Source organism: Poecile atricapillus, chromosome 12, assembly GCF_030490865.1.
Source record: "Poecile atricapillus isolate bPoeAtr1 chromosome 12, bPoeAtr1.hap1, whole genome shotgun sequence".
Taxonomy (NCBI): domain Eukaryota; kingdom Metazoa; phylum Chordata; class Aves; order Passeriformes; family Paridae; genus Poecile; species Poecile atricapillus.
Genome location: NC_081260.1, coordinates 15769541 through 15790231, shown reverse-complemented (window position 1 = coordinate 15790231; position 20691 = coordinate 15769541). Strand labels below are relative to the sequence as shown.

At 40.4% G+C, this 20691-nt stretch overlaps 1 protein-coding gene across 5 annotated transcripts in view; it reads left to right on the top strand.

The window, feature by feature from the left end:
• Window positions 1–297: 297 nt before the first annotated feature.
• RPS6KA6 (ribosomal protein S6 kinase A6) overlaps window positions 298–20691 on the top strand; it is a 36682-nt gene continuing 16288 nt past the window's right edge. For 2 of the 5 annotated variants that reach the window (XM_058848059.1, XM_058848058.1), the window contains exons 1-8: window positions 298–481; window positions 8562–8621; window positions 12246–12362; window positions 14908–14989; window positions 15904–15984; window positions 16498–16577; window positions 19360–19466; window positions 19729–19766. In XM_058848059.1, the coding sequence (XP_058704042.1) occupies window positions 407–481; window positions 8562–8621; window positions 12246–12362; window positions 14908–14989; window positions 15904–15984; window positions 16498–16577; window positions 19360–19466; window positions 19729–19766 (640 nt within the window). In that variant the 5' untranslated portion in view covers window positions 298–406. Of the gene's footprint in view, window positions 482–779; window positions 1023–2678; window positions 2918–8561; window positions 8622–12245; window positions 12363–14907; window positions 14990–15903; window positions 15985–16497; window positions 16578–19359; window positions 19467–19728; window positions 19767–20691 lie in introns of those variants that run through there. The other 3 variants (XM_058848062.1, XM_058848061.1, XM_058848060.1) reach the window with 3 other exon arrangements.

The window sequence follows — 20691 nt, the reverse complement described above, 5'->3', positions numbered from 1 at the left end:
CCTCACCCCCAATTCCCTCCATCCCCAATTCCCTCCATCCCCAACCCCTCCATCCCCAACCCCTCCAACTCAAATTCCCTCACCCCCAATTCCCTCCATCCCCAATCCCCCTCAGCGCGGCGCCGCCCGCCCGCCCGCGGCCCCGGTGACGTCACCGCGCGTCATTCTCCCCCCTCCCCATGCAGGGGATTCTCCGTCCCGCCCTGACGTCACCGCGGTGCGGCGCAGGCCCCGCCCCCGCGGGCCGCCATGTTGGGGGCGTGCGCGGGGCAGCGCAGCGCGGCGCCGCCCCCGCCGGCCGGCAGCGCCCGCACCCCGCGCTCCGCTCCGCGCCCCGCGCCCGGCCCCGCGCCGCTCCGCACGGCCACCGCCAGCGGCCGAGCCGCCGCGGCCCCACAGCCGGGACATGGTGCCGTGCGCGCCGCTGGACGACGAGCCGCAGCCCTGCCACAAAATGGAGCTGTACGTGAGCGGCGCCGAGGTCAGTGCGGGGCGGAAGGGGGGGGACGGGGCGGGCCGGCTCCGCGCCCCGCCGGCACCTGCGCCCGGCTCGGCCTCCCGCGGGCCCTCCGCGCGGCGCTGCGCCGGCCTCGCCTCGCTGCCCCCTCAGCCCGTCCGCCGCGCCCCCGCCTCCCCCGCCGCCCCCGGCCCCCCGGCCTGCGCTCGGCCCCGACCCGCGCCCTCCCTGCCCGGCCCCGCCGCCCGGCCCCGGCCCGCGGCCGCCGGCCCCCGCCCGCCCCCGCCGTCCCGCGGGCCCCGCCGCCGCACCGCGCGGCCCCGCCGCCGCCCCGGGCCCGGCCGTGCCCCCCGGGCGCGGGCCGTGACACGTGTGGAGGTAGCGGGACCGGCGCCCGGGGGAGGCCGGTGCTTTGTGTCGCCTCCCGGCTGCTTCGTGTCACAGGTGTCCGTCCCCACGTAGCGTGCAAGGGGTTGTAAACTCACTTTTATGGCCGTAGCTCCTGTGAAAAGTTACTTGAAGTTCTGCTGGAAATTTGCTAGCGCTAATGTGGCTGCGCATCCAGGTAGGTTGTCGCTACAGAGGTCCCTTTTCCTTCTCCTGGAATAACTATGCGTTAATTATCATACACACAACGACCTGAAAGAACCAGGAGTTCCTGGCTGAGGTTTGGATGCTTAAACGTTGAATAACTAACTCTGCGATGATTATCATAAACACTACGAGCAGAGAGAACCGGGAGTGCCTGGCTGAGGTTTGGGTGCTTAAACGTGTTAAAGAATGAGGAACGACTTCGAGGTATTGCTTGGTGCTCGAGGAGCTTCATCAGCAAGAAGCAAATGCAATTTAAAAGAAAATAAAAGGTAAAACTGGTTCTGTTGCAATGATTCCTGTGTCTCAGCAGAACGTGGTGCTCGAGTATTAAAACTCTTGCACTTTGAAATCAGAAGTGAAGGGTTGCGTATCAGGTATCGTCAGCTATGACAAATAAAAGATTACACCTAGGTCTGTTAGACGTACAAAAGATGTTATCTAAATAAAGCTGCTTAAAACTGGTCAGACTTGCTTTCTGTAGTGCACCAGACTTTTTATTGTAAGTGAAAAGGGTCTGTAGCAAAATCATCTCAAAGTACAAAGTGTGCAAGAGTGAAAGGATGTCCTTTAAAGGGTCTTGTTGAAATTTTTTTCCCTGATAAAAATTGAAAGGGAAAAAAAACCCAAATTTCCTAGTGCTTTTAATATTTGGGCATTTTGGTACCACTGCCAAGTACTGTAATTACTGGATATGCATTTTTATACCATGGCTGCTACACTCTAACACTTTAAAATGTTCTAATGATTAATAATACTTCCTGCAGTCCCCCTACCTTAATATTAGAGAACTTCTAATTATGTTAGTGAAGCTACATGATCAGAAAATCAGCAGAAGTATTAAGGCTTATTTGTTCATATTGTCTGTAAAAGCTGTTTGTTGTAATTGAGGTGTGAAACTTAGCGGAGGTCTGAGAACTTTCTTGGTCCCGTTGATCAGTTCTTTAGGAAATATTAGGAAATTATGATTTATCAATGCTACAATAATCAAGTGTAGAGTGGTGCAGCTGAACTGGGATGTGCATCCCTGGGTGATTTTTGGCTGGACAAGCTCACCCAGCAAGGGGAGCCAGCAGAACACAGGGGTGTCCAGCCGAAAGGGCTGTGTGTGTGTAACATCTGAAGGCAACTGTTAGTGACAGTCACTCTTTAAATTGTATTTTCCTCAGGGAAATGTCACAAGGTCTGTGTAAAGCTCCTCCAGTTGTGCCCTGATTAAAAGGGGACCTGGTGTTTGTTGTGTTAGGTTTGGCCAGCAGCACTTAAAGCGCATTTGTGCCAAACCAGTTTCTTCAAGTTGAATGTGAAGTTCCCAAATAGCAGGAACAAATACTCATGTTGTCATAACCCTTTCTATAAGTGATCTCAGGGGCGTGCTGCACTTGTCACTTGTTGGATTTTTACATCCAAGTAGCTTGAGGATTCAACAAAGGTGTATTTTATGTCAAAGTAATTTTTAGTTTGGACTTTCACTTAAATTTTATAGAATTAAGGATAGCTCATAGTACTCATTACAGCCTTCTATTGGCAGTCTGAGAGATCTCTGACCTTGGCCTTGCTGGAACTACAGGCAACAGAGCTACTGTGAAATAGGTTTTTATTTTGAAGATTAGCTTGTGCCTTCTGGTGCTCTTGTCCATCAGCTGTGGCACAGGAGGAAAAATCCGAGGAATGGTTTTCTCTGAGGACTCTGCTTGTTGACTAAATTTAGGATTATGTTATTAGCAGTAAGTGCATTTCCAGTAGCACTTGTGTTGACTTGGAGTAAAAACACCTGGCAAGGAAAGGAGGTGATCTTGAAAGTAGGAAACAAATTTTCACGCTTCAAGTCACAAGAACAGCATGAACTTTTGGAAGAAATTATTGAAGGTCAGGATTGAATTATTTTGCCCTTTTTTTGGGGGGGAGGGCATGTCTTTGAAGTGCTGAGGATTTGGGACTGTTCACTGTGCTGTTCTGTGTTTATATTCCTGTGACAGTATCACTTGTGAAGCTGTTTTGTGACTCTGGGAATTCCTTGAGCCTAGGTAGGAAGGATCAGTGTTGTGCTGTTAAAGCTTCAAATATTCAGTGAACTTCTTTCCTGCTGGATATTGGATTAATAAGTATTTCCATGGTAATAAAAATAGGTTTGAGGATGTTGATCATAGTCAACTGTTGTAGATTATTAAAATGTAATTACAGTCTACAAAGAAACAGGAAAGTAAACATTAACATTTTACTGACCAAGCCGAATGAAATGCAGAAATAGTTGGAATTGGGCAGAACACAGTAATTTGGGCACTTTCTGCCCCTTGAGCTGGGAGGATTGCATTTACAACGAGCTGTGTAATTGCTTGAAGCACATGCTGTTTGCAAGACGTGAATATTGTGAATTGCATAAATGCAGCCTCCTTCTCAAATACTTATTTTTGCAACAAATACTTCAGGAACCGGTTGCTTAATTGCCTGATTGTGACGAGCAAGACAAGGCTGAAACAAAAAAGTGCCTGAAAACTATTCTGCTGGAAAATGGGGCTGCATTGAAAGTTGCTGCCCTCCAAAAGGCATTTTGGTGAGCTGAGCTCTGCTGCTGTTGTGCATAGGCTGCTGCCTTTGCCAGTTGAAATAAATACATCTTTTGATTTTGGCCAGTGTTTTCAGTCCATCCTCTGGAGCACGTTCTGAGCCCGGTCTGTCAAAGGCCACTGAATTTTGTCAGTGTTAGGAGTTGCATAACTCCTTTGTGAGTAATTACTGGCAGTGACGTGGATGACTCAGCTCTACCTAGTTTTGTGCATCTCTCAGAGTCTCCACAATCGGCTGGTGTTCTGTTAAGGAGAGAAAGTAAAACGTTGCCCCTAATTTGAGTGCCCTCGGCCATTGTAACAATGTACAGATTTTGTAAAGATCTTAGAGAACAAGTTGACTTAAAGAAAAAAGTATTCAGATTAATGCTCTTAAAGGGTAAACAATGAGTGTCTTTATGCATTGAAAAGTGCTGCAATACAATAACGATGATGATGTGTTTGTATACCACTTCTGAGATGAATTTTGGAAATCTGCTATAGTATTCTGAGCCTGACTGGAGCCAGGAGTCTGTTGCAGGTAGCTCACCTTGCTTCCTGCAGGATACCTTTGGAGACGCTTCACAGTAACCCTAAATCCAAAGAATGGTGTGATTTTTTTTTTTTACTCATCCTAGGTAGAGTTGTATTTATGTAGTAGCTCACTACGTTAAGAATAAAATTGGAAATAGTTGCTTTCCTCAAGTTTAAATCTTATCCTTTTCCAGAATTACCTGCCATTAAACATGATTTGGAGACTGGCTGCTTTCTGCTCTTTGATTCTGGAGTTAAGATCATGTACACAGGCAGGAATGAAAAGATCTCAAGTCCTTTGCTAATTCAGTGATCCCTGTGCTTGGGGTCAGCTTTGTGTCTTGTCAGGAGGCACATGTAATTCTCCTTTGATCTGATAATGGCAAGGATCAAAATGTTCTTTTAAAATCACTAATTATATGTTGCTGAAGGTTTGGTGTCCTTTCTGGATGTATGATTTATTTGCCACAGGAAAAGAACTTTGTAGCTCTCCTTAGTAATTGATTATGGGTTTCAGGTGTTTCAGATTGCTTTATCTCCCTCTTTTACTTGGTGTGTTAAAGAGTGTGAGGGAGTTTAGAGACCTCTTCCCTTTGTGGGGGGAATTGAGGGATGGGGGCTGGCCCAGAGTTTGTACAGGTGGGGAGTGGAAATGTCCAGAACCCTCAAATTCCTCAGGCCTATCTCAGGAAATCCTCAGTAGGGCAGTGTGTTGCTAATTAAATTAATGATGCAAACTCTCCATAGATGTAATTAAGAATAAATGAAGAACAAATGTGGTTGTCCTGTCAGGGTATTTTTTTCCAAAGTCTTTTTGACATAATTGGGATTTCCGATGTAAGCTTCCACTCAGATATTTTGAAATAAGTATTTGGAGCGTTCCTTCTGTGTGTGGGGAAGGAAACTGCTTATTCCTGTTCATGTGGGAGAACTGAGGTGCAGCTCTGGCAACACCACAGTAACTTCCCAAATGGAAGGAGGAACTGTGGAGGATACAGGAGCTCATGGTGATCCTTGGGTAGAATTTTACCTGTTTGAAGCCAGACAAGATTTTTGGTGAGTGGTGCTGAATCCTGTTTTTTACTTCTAAATATAGTATGATGATAAAATTCCCAGTTCTGCTTTTTCTAGAACTTTTAAAATTCTGTTTGAATGCCTCAGTGAAGACATGTAAATCCAGGGCAGGATGAACCTGCTTTGCATCTTCCACTGCATTTCCTGGGATCAGGCATTTTTGTTGACCTTTTGCCTGGCTTCTTTCAACCAAAACCTGTAGACCCACCAAGTCCTAAGGCATTTACCATGTGAAAACATCTTTAATATGTGGGGGGCATATGGTTCAAATCTTTGGAAATACTGGGAATCCTCTGTTCTGCTGTACTAATCAGAGGAAAAACATGTGCAATAGTCATTAAGCCTTTTCCCAGCCCACAGAAGCCCTTTGGATATTCTCCCAAGGTAACAGTGATGATCCCAGCCATGGGATCCATGGCATTATTTCAATCCAGAGGCACATTGCTCCCTGCTCAGCAGTTGGGACCCTCAGCCTGCACCTCTGCAAATGTGAGTGTCTGACCTGCCAGGTGCTCTGACCTAAACTTTGAGCTCATCTGTTTACACAGTTCCTTTTGTTATTTTATACTAATCAACAACGTGGGGTACTTTGTATCATTTCCAGAATGTGTGTTTGGAAAGTATTGTCAGTGTTTGCCTAAATGTCTGAGTTCAGTTTGTGCTTTCATGGGAGTTAATATTTAAAATGTTCAGTTGTAGGGCTTGAGCAGCATTGAATAGCAAAATGATTGAAAGATGAAGGAGTCTCCTTCACAATCATAGTAGTGGCTTCTTTACCTGTTCTTTTTATAGAGAGCTGTGCATTTTAATTCTCAATAATAAATTAAATTTGTGCATTCATAGATATTTAGTAAGTAATGACTTAGAGGTTAAAATCCTTCTGTTCTATATATGTTTATGCATAAATATTCATGATTAAATCACTAAAAGGAGCCTCACTTGGCTGTGGAAGCTGCATTTTGTATCTGGTTTCCACAGAGGTGGGAAATAAGTATTAACTGTCACTTCTCTTTTTTGCCAGCTTCTGGTTATTGAAACTTGGCCAATTAAGTGACTGTACAAGACATAATGATTTGATTTTTGTCATTGACTTTTTTTAGCTGAATTACTTAACAAGCTACCAGACTTTGGGTTTTATTCCAACAAGTTTGCAGATTTTTGTTCCTTGTATTTTGTTCTTTTTAATGTGCAGTGACCAGGATTCGCAAACAAATATGGCAAAAGTGTAGTTGTGTGTATCAAGCAATAAAAGCAGATTCATGTCCTTGAACATCAGATTCTTTGGACTAGAAATTGGCAGGTATCCCAGTCTGTATCAGTACAGAGAGACTGGACAGGAAAAAACAAACACAAACCAAGGAGCAACAGTGAAGGGGAAAAGTGTATTATAGGAAATTGTTAATTAAGATGATTACCTGCCATAAAAATCCAATAGCTTAGTGTATTTGATTTGCCAGCAAGTAAAAGTACATTAAATGGTGTTCTCAGGAACAACTTAGATGAAACAGCACACTGATTTTGAGTTCAAAACCCAATTCCAGCCCCATTTTTTGTATCTATAGCATTGGTTCTGGAGCTTAAATTTAAGTAACGAAACTTGGAAAAGGTTGCCCATATTTATAGAAAGAAAAGGTGAAATGCACAATAAAATCACTTTGAATTAAAGTTTGTTGAGGAGCAGTGTTGTTACGTTTCTGAGCACCTGGAGTAGAATCCCAGTTTATTTCTAGTTCCAAGTAAGCTTTTTGGGCAATTTTGGTGGGCTTCACATTGGTTCACACTTGAATGTAGTCTTATGATGTTTAATAGAAAAGAGGTTGGAGGTCAGAGCTGGGCTGAACTTTGGTGTTACTTCTGGATTTATTCAATTATTCATGCAGTAACAACACAGTGAGTGTCTTGTCCCTCCCACTGTCTAATTTGGAAAAATATTTATGCAAAAAAGAAATAAGTTATGCAGTAAATGGGTAGTTTTGGTTTCTGGATCCAGGGTAATGCATGAATGATTTTTTGCCATTGGAGTTGGGGTGGCAACACATGAGAGATGAATGATGGCCATGGGTTGGAGGTACCATTGGTTAAACTGAGTTATGATAAATAGAAACTTATAGAGTGAAAATAAATGAAGCTTTATGCTGTTTCCTTGATCTGTTTTCCTGGTTTTGTTTTTTCTTTTTTTTTCCCAGTGAGGAGGCAGTACAAAAATAAATGCCAGTATCTTGTTACAAAAATTGGAGATTTAATTTTATCAAAAGCATTAATTTGTGAATTAGCTCTTAAAAGCTCTCAAAGCCAGGAGTCTGTAGCAGCAGTGGAAGTGGTTGAGGGTTTGCCTGGGTGACACAGTTGTGGTACGAACCTGTCCCTCCACCTGTTCCTCCAGATCCTGGGTTTGGTTCTGAACAGAGGAATCTGTGGGACATTTCTTCGTAGTCCTGTACCATATTTCAGTATCTTAGGCAGGGATTTCAGAGCAATTCACAAGTAAAAGAAAAAAAGTCATTACCCAGCCTAAGAATTTAATTGGTTCAACTCCTGTTTTCGTAAAAAAAAAGTTTAAGTTTTCTTATGCCATTTCTAGTTAGTATTTTAATGTGAGATCTGTGCCACATAAAGGTAGAGATGGCAAACAATTAATATATAAATAAACAATTATTACTAGCAAAATCCATAATGAATTCACCCATTTTTGTCAGGTATTTCCAGTTTTTAATGAATGCTTTCCATGTCCAAACAGAGCATGTCCTTCATATTTCTGGGGTTTGGTTTTTGTTTTTTTGTTTTGTTTTGTTAGTTTGAGTACTGAATTATTTGTGATTTAGGGAATGCTTAAGCTAAATTTTGAATTTTATTTTATTTTTTTTACTGCAGCTGTGAACTTGGTATTTCCAAAAAGGCTTGGAATCACTTTTGCATCTTTTCTCTTTTAAACTCCAAATTAATTTTCTTTAGAAGACTCTAGGTTTCTGAAAAGCATCTGCAGCATAAGTTTTGTGCATAACTGAGGAATTCTTCATTAGTATCATCCTGTAGGGGTGGTATCTGTAGCTTTTAAAGGAGTTTTAAATTAATCCCAATTAAATAACACTGGCATAATAATAATAATGATGGCATTTACAAAGAGAGATGCTAAATGATACATAAGGGAGATGCTAAATATAACTACTGAGTAGTAGTGTTTGTTTGAAACTACAGCTTTAAATTAGAGCAACCCCACCACCAGTTTTCACTTGTGTGCTCTGAAATGTAAATTGGTCGAATTTTGAACTCTTATTAATTTGAAATTGCTGTGTCTTAATGATGTTTTTTCTCTTTTTTTTTTTTATTTGTTTTTTTTTTCCTTGCATTTTCCTCTCCAGCTAAATGGCCTTAAAATGGCAGATGAGCCTATGGAAGAAGGTGAACCATATTCCTACCATGTAAGTGTTTGACTCCTGCTCACTTCAGCCTGGTCATTAGCATGACCTCCTGTTGAAGCAAAATTTATGCATTCACTGCTCTTTAATAACTTCTGAACCCATCATTTTATTTGGACAATATCTGAGGAGACTCTAAGTCTCCAAGATGGCTTTGGAAATTCGTACCTGGGTAGGGACTGTAAACGCCTTGTTTGGGAAAATCTGCTGCATGAGGCAGAGCTTTATGGAAAGATTCCCTGTGCTGGAGGGAGCATTTGCTGATCCCTCAACCTCAGAAATGCTCAGGTCAATGTGGAACCTTTCATACAGAGTGCTGAATGCTGCTCTTGCTACAATCATTTGTTCTGCCTTTGTAATTTTTAGTGTTGCTGCTGTACCTTCAGCTCAAAGGTACTTAATTCTGCTTTTTTAGAACATAATTAATGTGTACACCAGTATGTTAATTTTGCTTTTATGTAGAAGTATCCCAGGTAAGTCCCTCTTGAGCATGGGGTTTGTCCAGTGCCTGTGTTGGAGATGCTGAAGATGAGTGTTGTGTGTGCTGGCTAAACCTTGGGCTAAACTTCAGGCTCATCCTGTGTGTGGTGAAATGCCTGACTTCCCATGGAAATATTGGCCAGCGTTTCTCATCCTTGTGTTTTTGAGCAGGGTCGAAAAGGTGTCTGTTGCCCAGAGAGTCCCTGGAAGTGTTCAAGGCCAGGTTGGACAGGGCTTGGTGCAACCTGGGATAGTGGAAGGTGTCCCTGCCCGTGGCAGGGGGTGGCACTGGATGGGCTTTATGGTCCCTCCAACCTCAGCCAGTCTGGGATTCTGGGATTAGAAGATCTTGTCACCAGCTGTAACCACTGTTTTGTGTTACTATAACAACATTTATAAGGAAGGGATTTGGAAAATGAAGTCTCGGGCATAGACCCAAGTGGTGCCTGGACATTTCCTGGTGTGGAGTGGGTAAATAAAGTGTCAGAGTGGTCTCACATGGAGCAAAGAAAGGAGCAGTGGATTGTCTGAGTTTTCTACTGCTCTTGAAGGAGGAGGTTGCTGAGCTCTCGGGTGCTTGGAGCCACGTTCCAGGGGGCTGTGACAAAGCCACGAGTGATGCAGGTGTTTCCTTCGGCTCCTCAGCTCCTGGTGAACCTGCTGGGAGCAGGGAAGAGCTCCTTCATGTGCAAGGCCATTGGGGAGGGGCTGGTGCCTCAGCTTGGAAAGAAATCTGCTGCTCAAGCAGCAGAACACAAAATGAGACAGTCAGATTTGCAGTTTGTGGAGGCCAGAGTAGAAATGAAAATGAAAGTGGCTTGGAGCTGCTCAGCTCAGTGTGCTCATTCCTTGGCGGTGATGACGAGGTCTCTCTATACCTCAGTCATGCCAATTTTTAGTACCTTAATGGTAGTTAAGTAAGTGAAATTATATAGATACCTTTTGTGAAGATAAAACACTTTATATAAAAACACCTCATTTCATCCATCTCAAATTAGTCTTTATTTGCATGGAAAACATTTCTCTCCTGAGTTCACATTTAGAAATCCTCTCAGTCTCCTCAGCAACCACATGTGATGTCACAGGCTAATGGCTCGAGGTGGGTGATAAACACAGGAGAGGCTGAACTCTTAAAGAGCTTTTCTCATGCAAAGTTTCACGGTGTTAAGGAATACAAATTAGGATGGTGAAGAAAAAAGGCTTCTAAATAGAGTATTTACATATTTCATAGGAAGAAGCAGCCATTAAGTCTGTTGTACAACTTGGTGTATAATTAGACAGCTTGCTGCTTTCATCTGTCATCAGATGACTTCGAAATGCTGCTGTTCTTACCTGCCTTAAATTAGGCATGTGTTTAAAAAGTAAAGGAAAATGAGAAGATAGGTGTATCTTTCCTCTGAGTGCCTAAATGCACAGTCACCAAGAGGGATGGATGAGGGGAAGTTGGGATGTTTACACTGTGTCATCAGTGTGTGATGGGGGTTTGTGACCAGAGAGGAAAATAAAGTAGCTTGGTTGTGAATTATAGAATTAACTTTGTTTTCCAGCAGTGTCTGGTGTTAATATTCACCTTTCTGTGGGAAGCAGGCAGAACAAACAGGCCTTTCCCAGAAGGAGGATGAAATAAGAGAGGGGAGGGGAAAGGACTCATGTGCAGGAACAGCTGGACTACAGTTTGGGAATATACCAAGATATTTGTTTGAACTCTTTCCCCCTCTGGACAAGCAAAGCAATTAAGGCAGAAGCAATTAATGCAGTGTGATGATTGCTTCTCTTTTTTCTTTAATTACTGCAGTATGTACAAATTCAGATGAGCAGATTCCTACTCTGAATCTGTGTAAAACTAGAACTTCATCCAGGTACTTCTGTGTGAGCTGTGATAAAGCTGATTGGAAGTTTTAATGCACAGTCCTGGGCAGTAAGTTCACCTGACAGTAGAATGGTGTTATTTCCAAAACCCAGCTGTTTCATCCGGTGCTCAGCTTCCTTTCCTGGTGCTGTTTGCACTTCTCATCGAGGGGCTGTAGCTCACAGGAGGTTGGTGGGGTATTTTTCTGGTTTCTGCTAAGAGAAGCTTTCAGAATGAACTCCTGAAGAGAGGGTAGGAGAGAGCTGATAATCATCTGATGCCCCAAAAGTGAAGTACTGCAAATCAGATGGAATTTTCTCTTGTGATTTTGTTGTGTAGAGGAACTTTATTGATATTCTTGATAGGGCTGAGGGTGCTGCTCCTTTTCTACCTTCAAGCTGAGGTTGCTGTTGTGGGCCTCAGCTTTTAATTTCAAGGGTGCTTATTTTGACACCTTGCTTGTTTTGGCTCTCAGAAACTTCTCTTACACCATAAAAGCTGCAATCCATCATGGGATTTGTTGTCATCAGAAATGTTTGTCTTTTCACAACTGGGGCTGCTGTGTCCTGCTTTGCTGAAGATGAGAGGGACATGAGAAAGTCGAGAGAACATTAAATCACTCACCTAGCTCAGAATTACCCTCAGCTGTCTGAAGGAGGTCCCCACACAGGATAATCTTCTCAGGAGCTCTGTACCCCAGAGCTGTTTCTTCTCTTGGATGCAAGAATTCTCAGAGTCCTTAAGATGACTCATCTCTTATTTATGGTCTTCAAATGCTGCCTGTTCCTCCAGCTACAAATGGATGACCAGAGTTGTTATTTGCTGCTGTGAAAAGCAATAATTACCCCAAATGATGAAATTCAATTTGGCTTTCATTAAGACTTATTTCAGGAAGGGGGAAAGATGAGAAGAGTAATCACTGGGAAAACTAAAGCTGCTAAGCAGAGGTGAAGCACAGAAGTCTTGGTTTAAAAATCTGTGCATTTATTCCTTTCATGTAAAATAATCCAGCTTTTTTGTAGTTGAAATATTTATGGCAAAAGGAAATGAGCATTCTTTGAGAATTTTCCTTCAGTTTTCAGTATTTCAGTAGAAATTTAGGTGCATCTATTTAAGAAAAGATAGATGGGAAAACCTCTTCATTTGAACAGTTTTCCTTTAAGCCTTATTAGCATTTCAAATATTTTACTAAAATAAAACTAAACAAAGAAAAATCCAGGTATTTACATGCACTTTTAGCAAGACTTAGTTACTGCAGGCCTGTTCACTGTTGTGTTTTGTTTGCTTTGAAATCACAGGATGAAGGAAGTGTGAAAGAAATTCCTATTACACACCATGTGAAAGAAGGATGTGAGAAAGCAGATCCAGCACAGTTTGAACTACTTAAGGTTCTTGGACAGGGATCATTTGGAAAGGTAAGATGATAAACTTGTTCCATAGACCTGTCCAGACATTCCAGGGAAATAGTGGCCAGCAGAGTTGCTGGGAATGTTTGAAAATGTATTGAGTAATTGAATCCTTTCCCAGCCTTGCTGCAGTGCCATGGACAGAACCTCCTGAAGGAAATGACGGTTTGTCTTTTAAAGATGGGACTTGACATGCTGGGGATGTTTGGGGTTTTTTTGAGACACAAAATCTGTATTTATCTAGCTACAGAAAAGTTGATTTGAAATTAAAGTAAATAACCTGGGAAATGTATTTCAGGTTTTCTAGTTTGCTGTATTTATCAAGTGATTTACAGCTAAAAGACACTAATTATTCAAATGGCACAGAGAAGAAATATGGCAGGGTTTTTGTTAAAATATTTTCCTTTTGTAATGTGCCACTGGGTGTCACTTTGCAGAAATGAAGTTGAAAATCTGATCTCTCAGTCACTGTGTTGAAACACAATAGTTGAAATATGAATCCTGGTGTATAGGAAGGTAATTAATTTTTTAAAACCAGACTCAAACTACATCTTTTGCAACATCTAAAGTAGTCAATCAGCTTTACATTTGTTCCCATTTTCCTGTTCTTCTGCTGGTTCTGTGTGTGTCTAGGCAGGAACAAACCTGCATGAGTGCAATGAGAGAGGAAGAAAGTGACATTAGGAAAGCATTCTGTGCATAAAGGATACCGTAGAGATCAGACTTCAAGTATTTCTTAATATTTTGAGGTTTCAGAAGCATTTCTTTACTTGGTAATGTTGGTTGCCAATTGCCTCACACACTTCTCACTGTAGGAGCCTGAAAGACTCCATATATTTATTACTCCTGACTCGAGCTGTCTGAAGCTACCTCAGGGTTCAGCGCAGCTGGCACAGCCAGGCCCTGACTCAGATTTGGCTTCCCAGAGCTCAGGGCTCTGCCAGCCTGAGGAGTGCTCCTGCTTGGAATCCCAGCAGCTTGGCCAGACGTTCTCTGGAGCTTTGGAATCCTGGCAGTGCCTCTCAGGAAGCAGCTTCAGGAGCTGCACGGTGCCTGTTGCACACCTGAGCTCAGGGCTCTTCATCTCTGCTCTTTCCACTGAGAGGAGACAACAAACAAGGAGGATCAGTGCCTGTTGCCTTCATGGTGTTTTCTCTTCCCAGTTTCTACTCCCAGGGTTTTTCTTTTGGGCTTGGCAAACACAAGGGTGGTTTCCTGGAGCCTGGTTTTGACATTACTGCAGGATTTAACACTTGCACAGAAATAAAGGGTTAAACCTTCTGAATTACTCAATTTCTCTCTTCATTATTTGAGGAATGATGTGCCTTCTAAAGCAGATATGGAGTTGTGGAGGATTTGTCTGCAAATTAAATAAATAGGTGATGCTTCAGTAGTTTTCAGCTATTTTGGGTCTTATTAGCTAAAATTTGTAAGCTGTACATGAATTCCTTATGTTCTCACAAGTTGTTGGTTATTAAGACTGAAATATTCCTATGTGCTTATTATTAATATTTATAATTGTCATTGTATTCACCTACAGCTGTTTTCTTAGTTGCTGGTGTTCAAATTACTCCCTTTACTATTTTCTATCACCTTGGCCTATATGAGGGCACTGTTCTAGGTCAGTTACTGGGCAAAACTTATTAAAACAAAAAACCAGACAACCTTGAAACATGGTGATGTTTTTCTTCTAACCAGAGCTTAAAATAAAAACAACCCCTCTCCCAACCTTGTACAACTTAGTCATGACAGTGCTTGAATTTCTGATTCTAGAATGGAAAATTTGACAAGATTACTGAAAAAAATACATATCATTTCTAGCTGTAAATAAATGAATTTTAAATGAAAGTCTGGATAAGGTGAGATCAGAACGGTAATTTTGGGGAGCTCTTGGCTTTCTCTTGTGACTTGTGTGCTGTTTTTTAAAGCAAAACCTAATAATTCATAGCTAATAATTGCTATTACAGGAACAGCAATTTAGAAGGAGCACATATCAAACTGTTTTGTAAATTGGAAGATCTGATGGTTAAAAATTAGTGTAGCTTCATGTCTTTGTACTGCAATATTTTATCTAATATGCTTTTCTCAGTGTCAAGTTATAGCCCATCTATCTCTAAAACTCTTCTGGAGAGAAAAAAGTAGAAAAACCTGTTAGAGTTGCTATTCCAGAGGGAAAGGGCGCTTTGATCTTAAATGGTGAGGTTTCCTTGCTTTCATCTCACCACTTGTACAGAATTCATTAATAAAAATGAATGTTTCATACTTGAGACTTGGGTCTTAAACTCCAAAAACCTCTTGGGAGGTGGCAGACCAGGCAGAATTGTCATTCTCCAAGAAAGTGATAGGGAGAAACATCTTTCTGTAAGAACTTCTTTGATAAATCAGGAAAGAATCCAAAGTTTCTGGCCGGTGTCAATGCTTGAGAAAGGTGTGTGCTTGGTACAGAGCACTGGAATGTCCCATGACGTTAATGGGAGGTTTGCAAATGCTTTGTGAGAGTTTGGGTTTCATTACTGAGCTTGCAGTGATCTAAAAATGGACTTTATATTGCCAGGTCTTCCTCGTGAGGAAGATAATTGGGCCTGATGCTGGGCAGCTTTATGCAATGAAAGTGTTGAAAAAAGCTTCTTTAAAAGGTAGGTTTGTCTTTCTACTGAGACTTTGGGTTTAGTGCACCTGTATTTAAAAGCTTTTTTTTTAATCTTAAATATTTGTCAGTGAGTTCATAACTCTTCTCTGACAGGAGGTGTTTTTTTAGAGTAACTTGCAAGTTCATGTTTAAGTATTATTTTAAATCTGGCCAGGTAGCTTTAATTATGTGGTCAGAAATGCTCTCTCAAAGTTTAAAATTGGATTATTTAATTCTGTTTAGACTTTTCATTATATGAAAACAAGTTAATTTCGTAAACAGTTTTCCTTTTGTCTTTTGTTAAGTCAGAACTCTGCTGTGGTTAAAATTAAGTCATTCCCTTGTTGCAGGAGCCAGAACAATTTAATTTAGTGTTTTGGCTTTCAGGAGACACTTGAACGGGTGCGAGTGCACTGTGTGTAAATAGGACTGTTACTGTTAAAGGGCAAGAAAGTAATCTTTAAAATAGTTAATATTTTTAAAACAATATATAAATTAATAATATAGATAATATTATATAATCATCAAAATATATTGTTGTGTATTTTAATAATATTTGAAATTATTATATATTTAATATTATTAAAATATAGAATAATATTATAACTTTCTCAGGACAGAGAATTAATTCAAAAGTTGAAGTTGGGAATGTGGATGGGAGCTTTTTTCTTGAAAGCAATATGGATTATCACAAGATATGGGCATGTGCTGGAAATATAACGAAGCAAAGAGGAAAGTTGGGGCAGGCCAGAAACAAACCAGAGTTTCACTGCCTAAAAGGAGTTTTGTGGGAGGCTTGAACATTAAAAACAGGGTGATGAGGGAAGAGATTCCTTTAGCCAGCAAAGCCTTTCTGCTGAGTTTGTTGTAGCAAATGCATTTGTTTCACACTGCTGTTGATTTTTGCCTGTCTCCCCTCAGTTCGGGACAGAGTCCGTACCAAAATGGAGCGAGACATCTTGGTAGAAGTAAATCACCCGTTCATCGTCAAACTGCACTATGGTTGGTACAGATTCCTTTGCTTTGCCTACACTTCCTTCCCTTGCTTGAAAGGCCCAGCTGCTCTTGTACTGTCTCACTTTTGGAGGGTTCACATTAGGTTTTAGCAGCTTGGGAAAAAAAAAAAAGGGAATGTGAATACATATCTATATAATAGTTTTAGGAGCCCTCTTGTAAGATCTTTTCAGATCTTTGCTTTCAAGTTCTGCAGGGATTTTGTACTTTTCACTGATTTAAATCAAACCACCATAATTGACATCTTTGCTGTTTCCCTGTTTAACAAAGGAGAAATAAAAGAACATTATTTTAATCATCTCTCATGACTAAGATTTTCTTCTGTGAGGAAGTGAGGAATCATTCAATAAATTACCTTGTGTGCTGCTGAATTATTTCAGTTCCACAACAGAAGTATTGCCTGTGACTGAAATTTCCTAGTTGTAAAAGCATTCAGATCTGTTTTGTAGCTTTGTCATACAGCTATTGATTTTTATTTACTTTTTAAAAATTCCTTTAAAGCCTTTCAGACTGAAGGGAAGCTCTATTTAATATTGGATTTTCTCAGGGGAGGAGATGTATTCACACGATTATCCAAAGAGGTAAGTACCTAAAATTTTATCTCCACTCACTCTTAGACAGAAATTGGGTTTAGTTGGTACAGGATTGGCTTCTAAACCTGTTTTCCTCCATATTTCTTGTCATAGTGAAATTTTTAATAACTTTTGGGCTTTCCTTACATATTCTAGATTCTGTTCTATCCTTAAGAAACCCGAGTGTGTATTGATGAGTAGCCCAAGTTTTAATTTGGCATCTGCAAAGTACAGTTCTTTTGTCTAAAAATGTTTTGTTGCTTGGAAACACAACTGAAGTAAATGAATATTTAGCACTGAAGGAAGGGGATGTGTAGTTCTCATGCTCTTAGTCAGCTTTAGGTGCTCCTGGAACCCTGCAGCCCTGAGAGCTTTCTGCTGCACTGTAAAATTGCCTTGTGCTGCAATGCAAATGCTCACCCTGAATCCCACAAAATGGGAACACAGAGTGCTTTTGAGCCCACTCCCCTCCATCCAACCCTGGCACACAGCTGGACCTTGAATTTTTCATTTCTATTTTTGTTTCCTGGAGGGAGAGCTCCAGAGGAGGGAATGGGATGCAGCTACAGGCTGTTGTTATTTCTTTTAAAACATTTGCCATCAAATATTGCATGTTACCTTAAGTGTTATAAACATGTTTAGAAGACTTCTGTTTTCTTTTGGCAAACCTTTTATAAAGGTCTAAATTTTTAATGGCAGTTTCTCAACAGCTTCACAGCAAGAGAGGTTTTCAATGTTTCCACCACTGTAAATCTGTTTATATTGCCAAAGCACAGGAAAAGCCACTTTCTTAAATGAGAAAACTGTGTTATCTGATTTTTTTCATGGCATGGAGGAGGTTGTTTATTCCCAGTATGTAAGGCCAGGAGAGTTTTTTTCCCCTTATAAAAATAAAGGTTTTGCTTTAGGAAGAGGCAAGAAAGAAGTAATGAAAAGGTATTTTTGTTAAAAGCTGAGCTTGGTAACACAGTGATTATGTCTAAAAATTGAGCTCAAAGTTAATTAATCTGGAAGCTAAAATGGCTGTTAAAAACTTAAAGTGACTGACTTGTCCCAGGTTATTGGAGCAGGAGGTAGGAAGGAGGTCAGGCTCTGCTTTGATGTGCAATATCTAATTCCTGAGAGAGTTCTGGACTAGCAGGAAGAGCTTTTCTCTTGCACTAACCCAGCTGGGATTATCCCCTATGGAACATTCTGAAATAAGGGATGCAAGGCTATCCATAAAAACTCTTGCTGGGGGTTGAAAGAGGGGGGGGATGTGTTCCCTCAAGAAGTCATAAATCTGAAGTTTTCTTTTAAGACTCCACCTGTTTTTTGGAACACTTCAGTTCCCTTTTATACTGGGTTTAAAGTATATGGATACAAAAAAAAAAAAAAACCCAGGTTTTTATTTCTTGGTGGAAATGTGAGGTAGTTTCAAAAGCCCATAGTAAAACACAGCCTATGGACAATGCACATGAGGATAAATTCCCTGAGGCATTCCATACCTTGCACACAAGGATTATTTTAAATTAATTTGGTTTAGTATGAAGATATTAAAAGACTTTTGTTGGTCTTTAAATTCTAATGTGGGTATGAGAGTTTCAGCTGTGGCAGTGAGGTGAGTGCGTAATGAAGTTTTTATTGGTAATATTTAATGAAACTGACTTGCATCATGTTTAACTTGACCCAGAGAACAGCTTTAGATGTCATTATGGGGAGATGGTAGAGTAGCATTTAACATCATTATATTCTGAGATTTGCATTTTGGCTGCTCCAAGGAGTAATGAAATCCAAGGAGTAATGAAATCCAAGGAGTAATGAAATCCAAGGTCTCCCTTTGCTCTTTTGAAAGAGATGAAACCCACCATTCCCATTGAAGGTGTGAAGGTGACACTGTGTGGAGTGTGACACAGGTTGTTCACCCCAGGTCAGCACCTGTCCTTATGGAAATCAGGGAATATTCTGTGCCTGGAGAACAGCTCACACCTGAGCAGTTCAGATACAGAGCAGTGGCACCGAGTCAGGGAGCCCAGGTACTTCCATTTCAGCCCTGCTGAGTGGCTGCACTCCCCATTGCAGCTGGATTCAGCAAATAAGGGAATTTAGAGCCCAAGTTCAATCCAGCCATTTAAAGATTCCAAGCTCCTGCAGTAATTTGTAGAACATGACAAGAGCCAAAGCAGGCACAGGTTTTGTATATTAAATTAGAAGCAGCCTGTGGAGTGTTCAGGACAGAAGTGCATCTCTGCTCTAGGAGTAATATCAGTATTTCAGTGTCTCACTAGGATTCTTTAATTATTTTTTCCTTTTTGTAAGAGCAGAGGAGGTTCTTCAACTCCCAGGCTGTCATTGTTATTGCCACCAGTGTTTTATTCTGCATGCTTTTTTTCCTAGATGATTTTTGCTTTTTTTTTTTTCCTAAATCTTGTTAATGTGATTTCACACTTACCCAATACAGCAGCCATATATTAGATTTTATGATGCAGTGGAAAACTGTCTGGGATTGTGGCAAGAGGAGTGCTGGGTGTCAGTTACATCAAATATAATTAATTTATTATCTGAAAGTTAATTAATGCTCTGCAGTAATGCTGATGGTTTTATTTAAGTATTGCAGGTAGTTCTTTGTGTACTTTATAATTAACAGATATTAGTAAATAATTTCTCTTGGCTGAACTCATGAATTATGAGTTCACAAGGGACTTTTAAAACTAAGTTTGAAATTTAGGCAGACAGGACTATATTTTTTTTAGATTGCAGTTTTAAAAACTGAAGACAAGATCAGAAGGTAAATCTATACAGTTCTTATTAGGTTATGTTTACAGAGGAAGATGTGAAATTCTACCTCGCAGAACTGGCCCTTGCTTTGGATCACCTTCACAGCTTGGGAATTGTGTACAGGGACCTGAAGCCAGAAAAGTAAAGTAAAATGTATTTTACCACTATTATGTGTATTTTGCTTGTTGCTTTGCCTTTTCCACTGTAAAAAATTAAAACTATTTCTGTTAAGACTTTGTAAACAAATACAAAATATAAAACACCTATCTGTGGTTTAAATGAAATAAGATTTGCTAGTTAAAGTAATAACAATTGGATATCATAATTTTTAACTTGTATTTTAAATGTTTTATGTAAACATTGCTCTTTATGTGTTTTGGTGAATGTGAATTTTAATTTTCAGCATTTTGCTTGATGAAGCAGGACATATCAAGTTAACAGGTAGGCACCACTCATTAATACAGCCCTTTGTAAAGAATTTTTTTTGAGTTCTGTATTATCAATTTTAAATGCATATAAAATTGCAGAAAGTAATCCTGTGAGGAACAATCCAAATACATATATTCTAGAAAATGATGTTGATAAAGGACTGACTGGAAAAAAAATCACTATAAGTTACTGGAAGCTTTAAATTACATTGAAGGTGATGATTTTGTACTAGAGATTTCATAATATATTTTAATCTAAGATATTGCTGTTAGATTCCAAGAGAAAATGAAATTTTTTAAACCCTCAAAGACTTGATAGAACAATGGTGCTGGAAATCAGGTTTATACAATGCATACCTTTTAAAATTCTGCTATATTTAAATACAATTCAATCCTAAATTTGTCACTTCCTTCTCAAAATGGAAATAATGGATGGGATCATTGATTAGCAATCATTTTCCCCTCTGAAAAAAATGGTGTTTGAGAGCTGAGCCAGTGTCAAGGACTTGTGTATTCACTGTATTCTAAACAGGGAAAAAAACGTACTGAGAATGAAATATTCTGGGAATGCAGGGCTGTTCTGTGCTGAACCTGAGGCAGGTTACAGAACCTCGTTGCCTTATGTAAGAACAAAAATTTCAGTGTGATTTCATTTATTCATCATTCAGTAAGACCAGACCATGCAGGCTGAATTCCCTTTGAAACTGATTTTTACTTTCATCCAATTTTTTGTGTGAATAAAACAGGCAGTAAGCAGAGAAAATGAGAACTTCTGAGTATCTTAGAGCTCTAAACGTGTAGGATTTCAAATGTCAAGTTATTTCAGTAATAATTTTGATGGTTAATCATGAATTTAATTACTTTTAGAATGGTTTTGGAGGCGTGTAGTAAACTAAATGTGCCATCTCCAGATACCTGCAGTCTCTTGTTTCATGGAG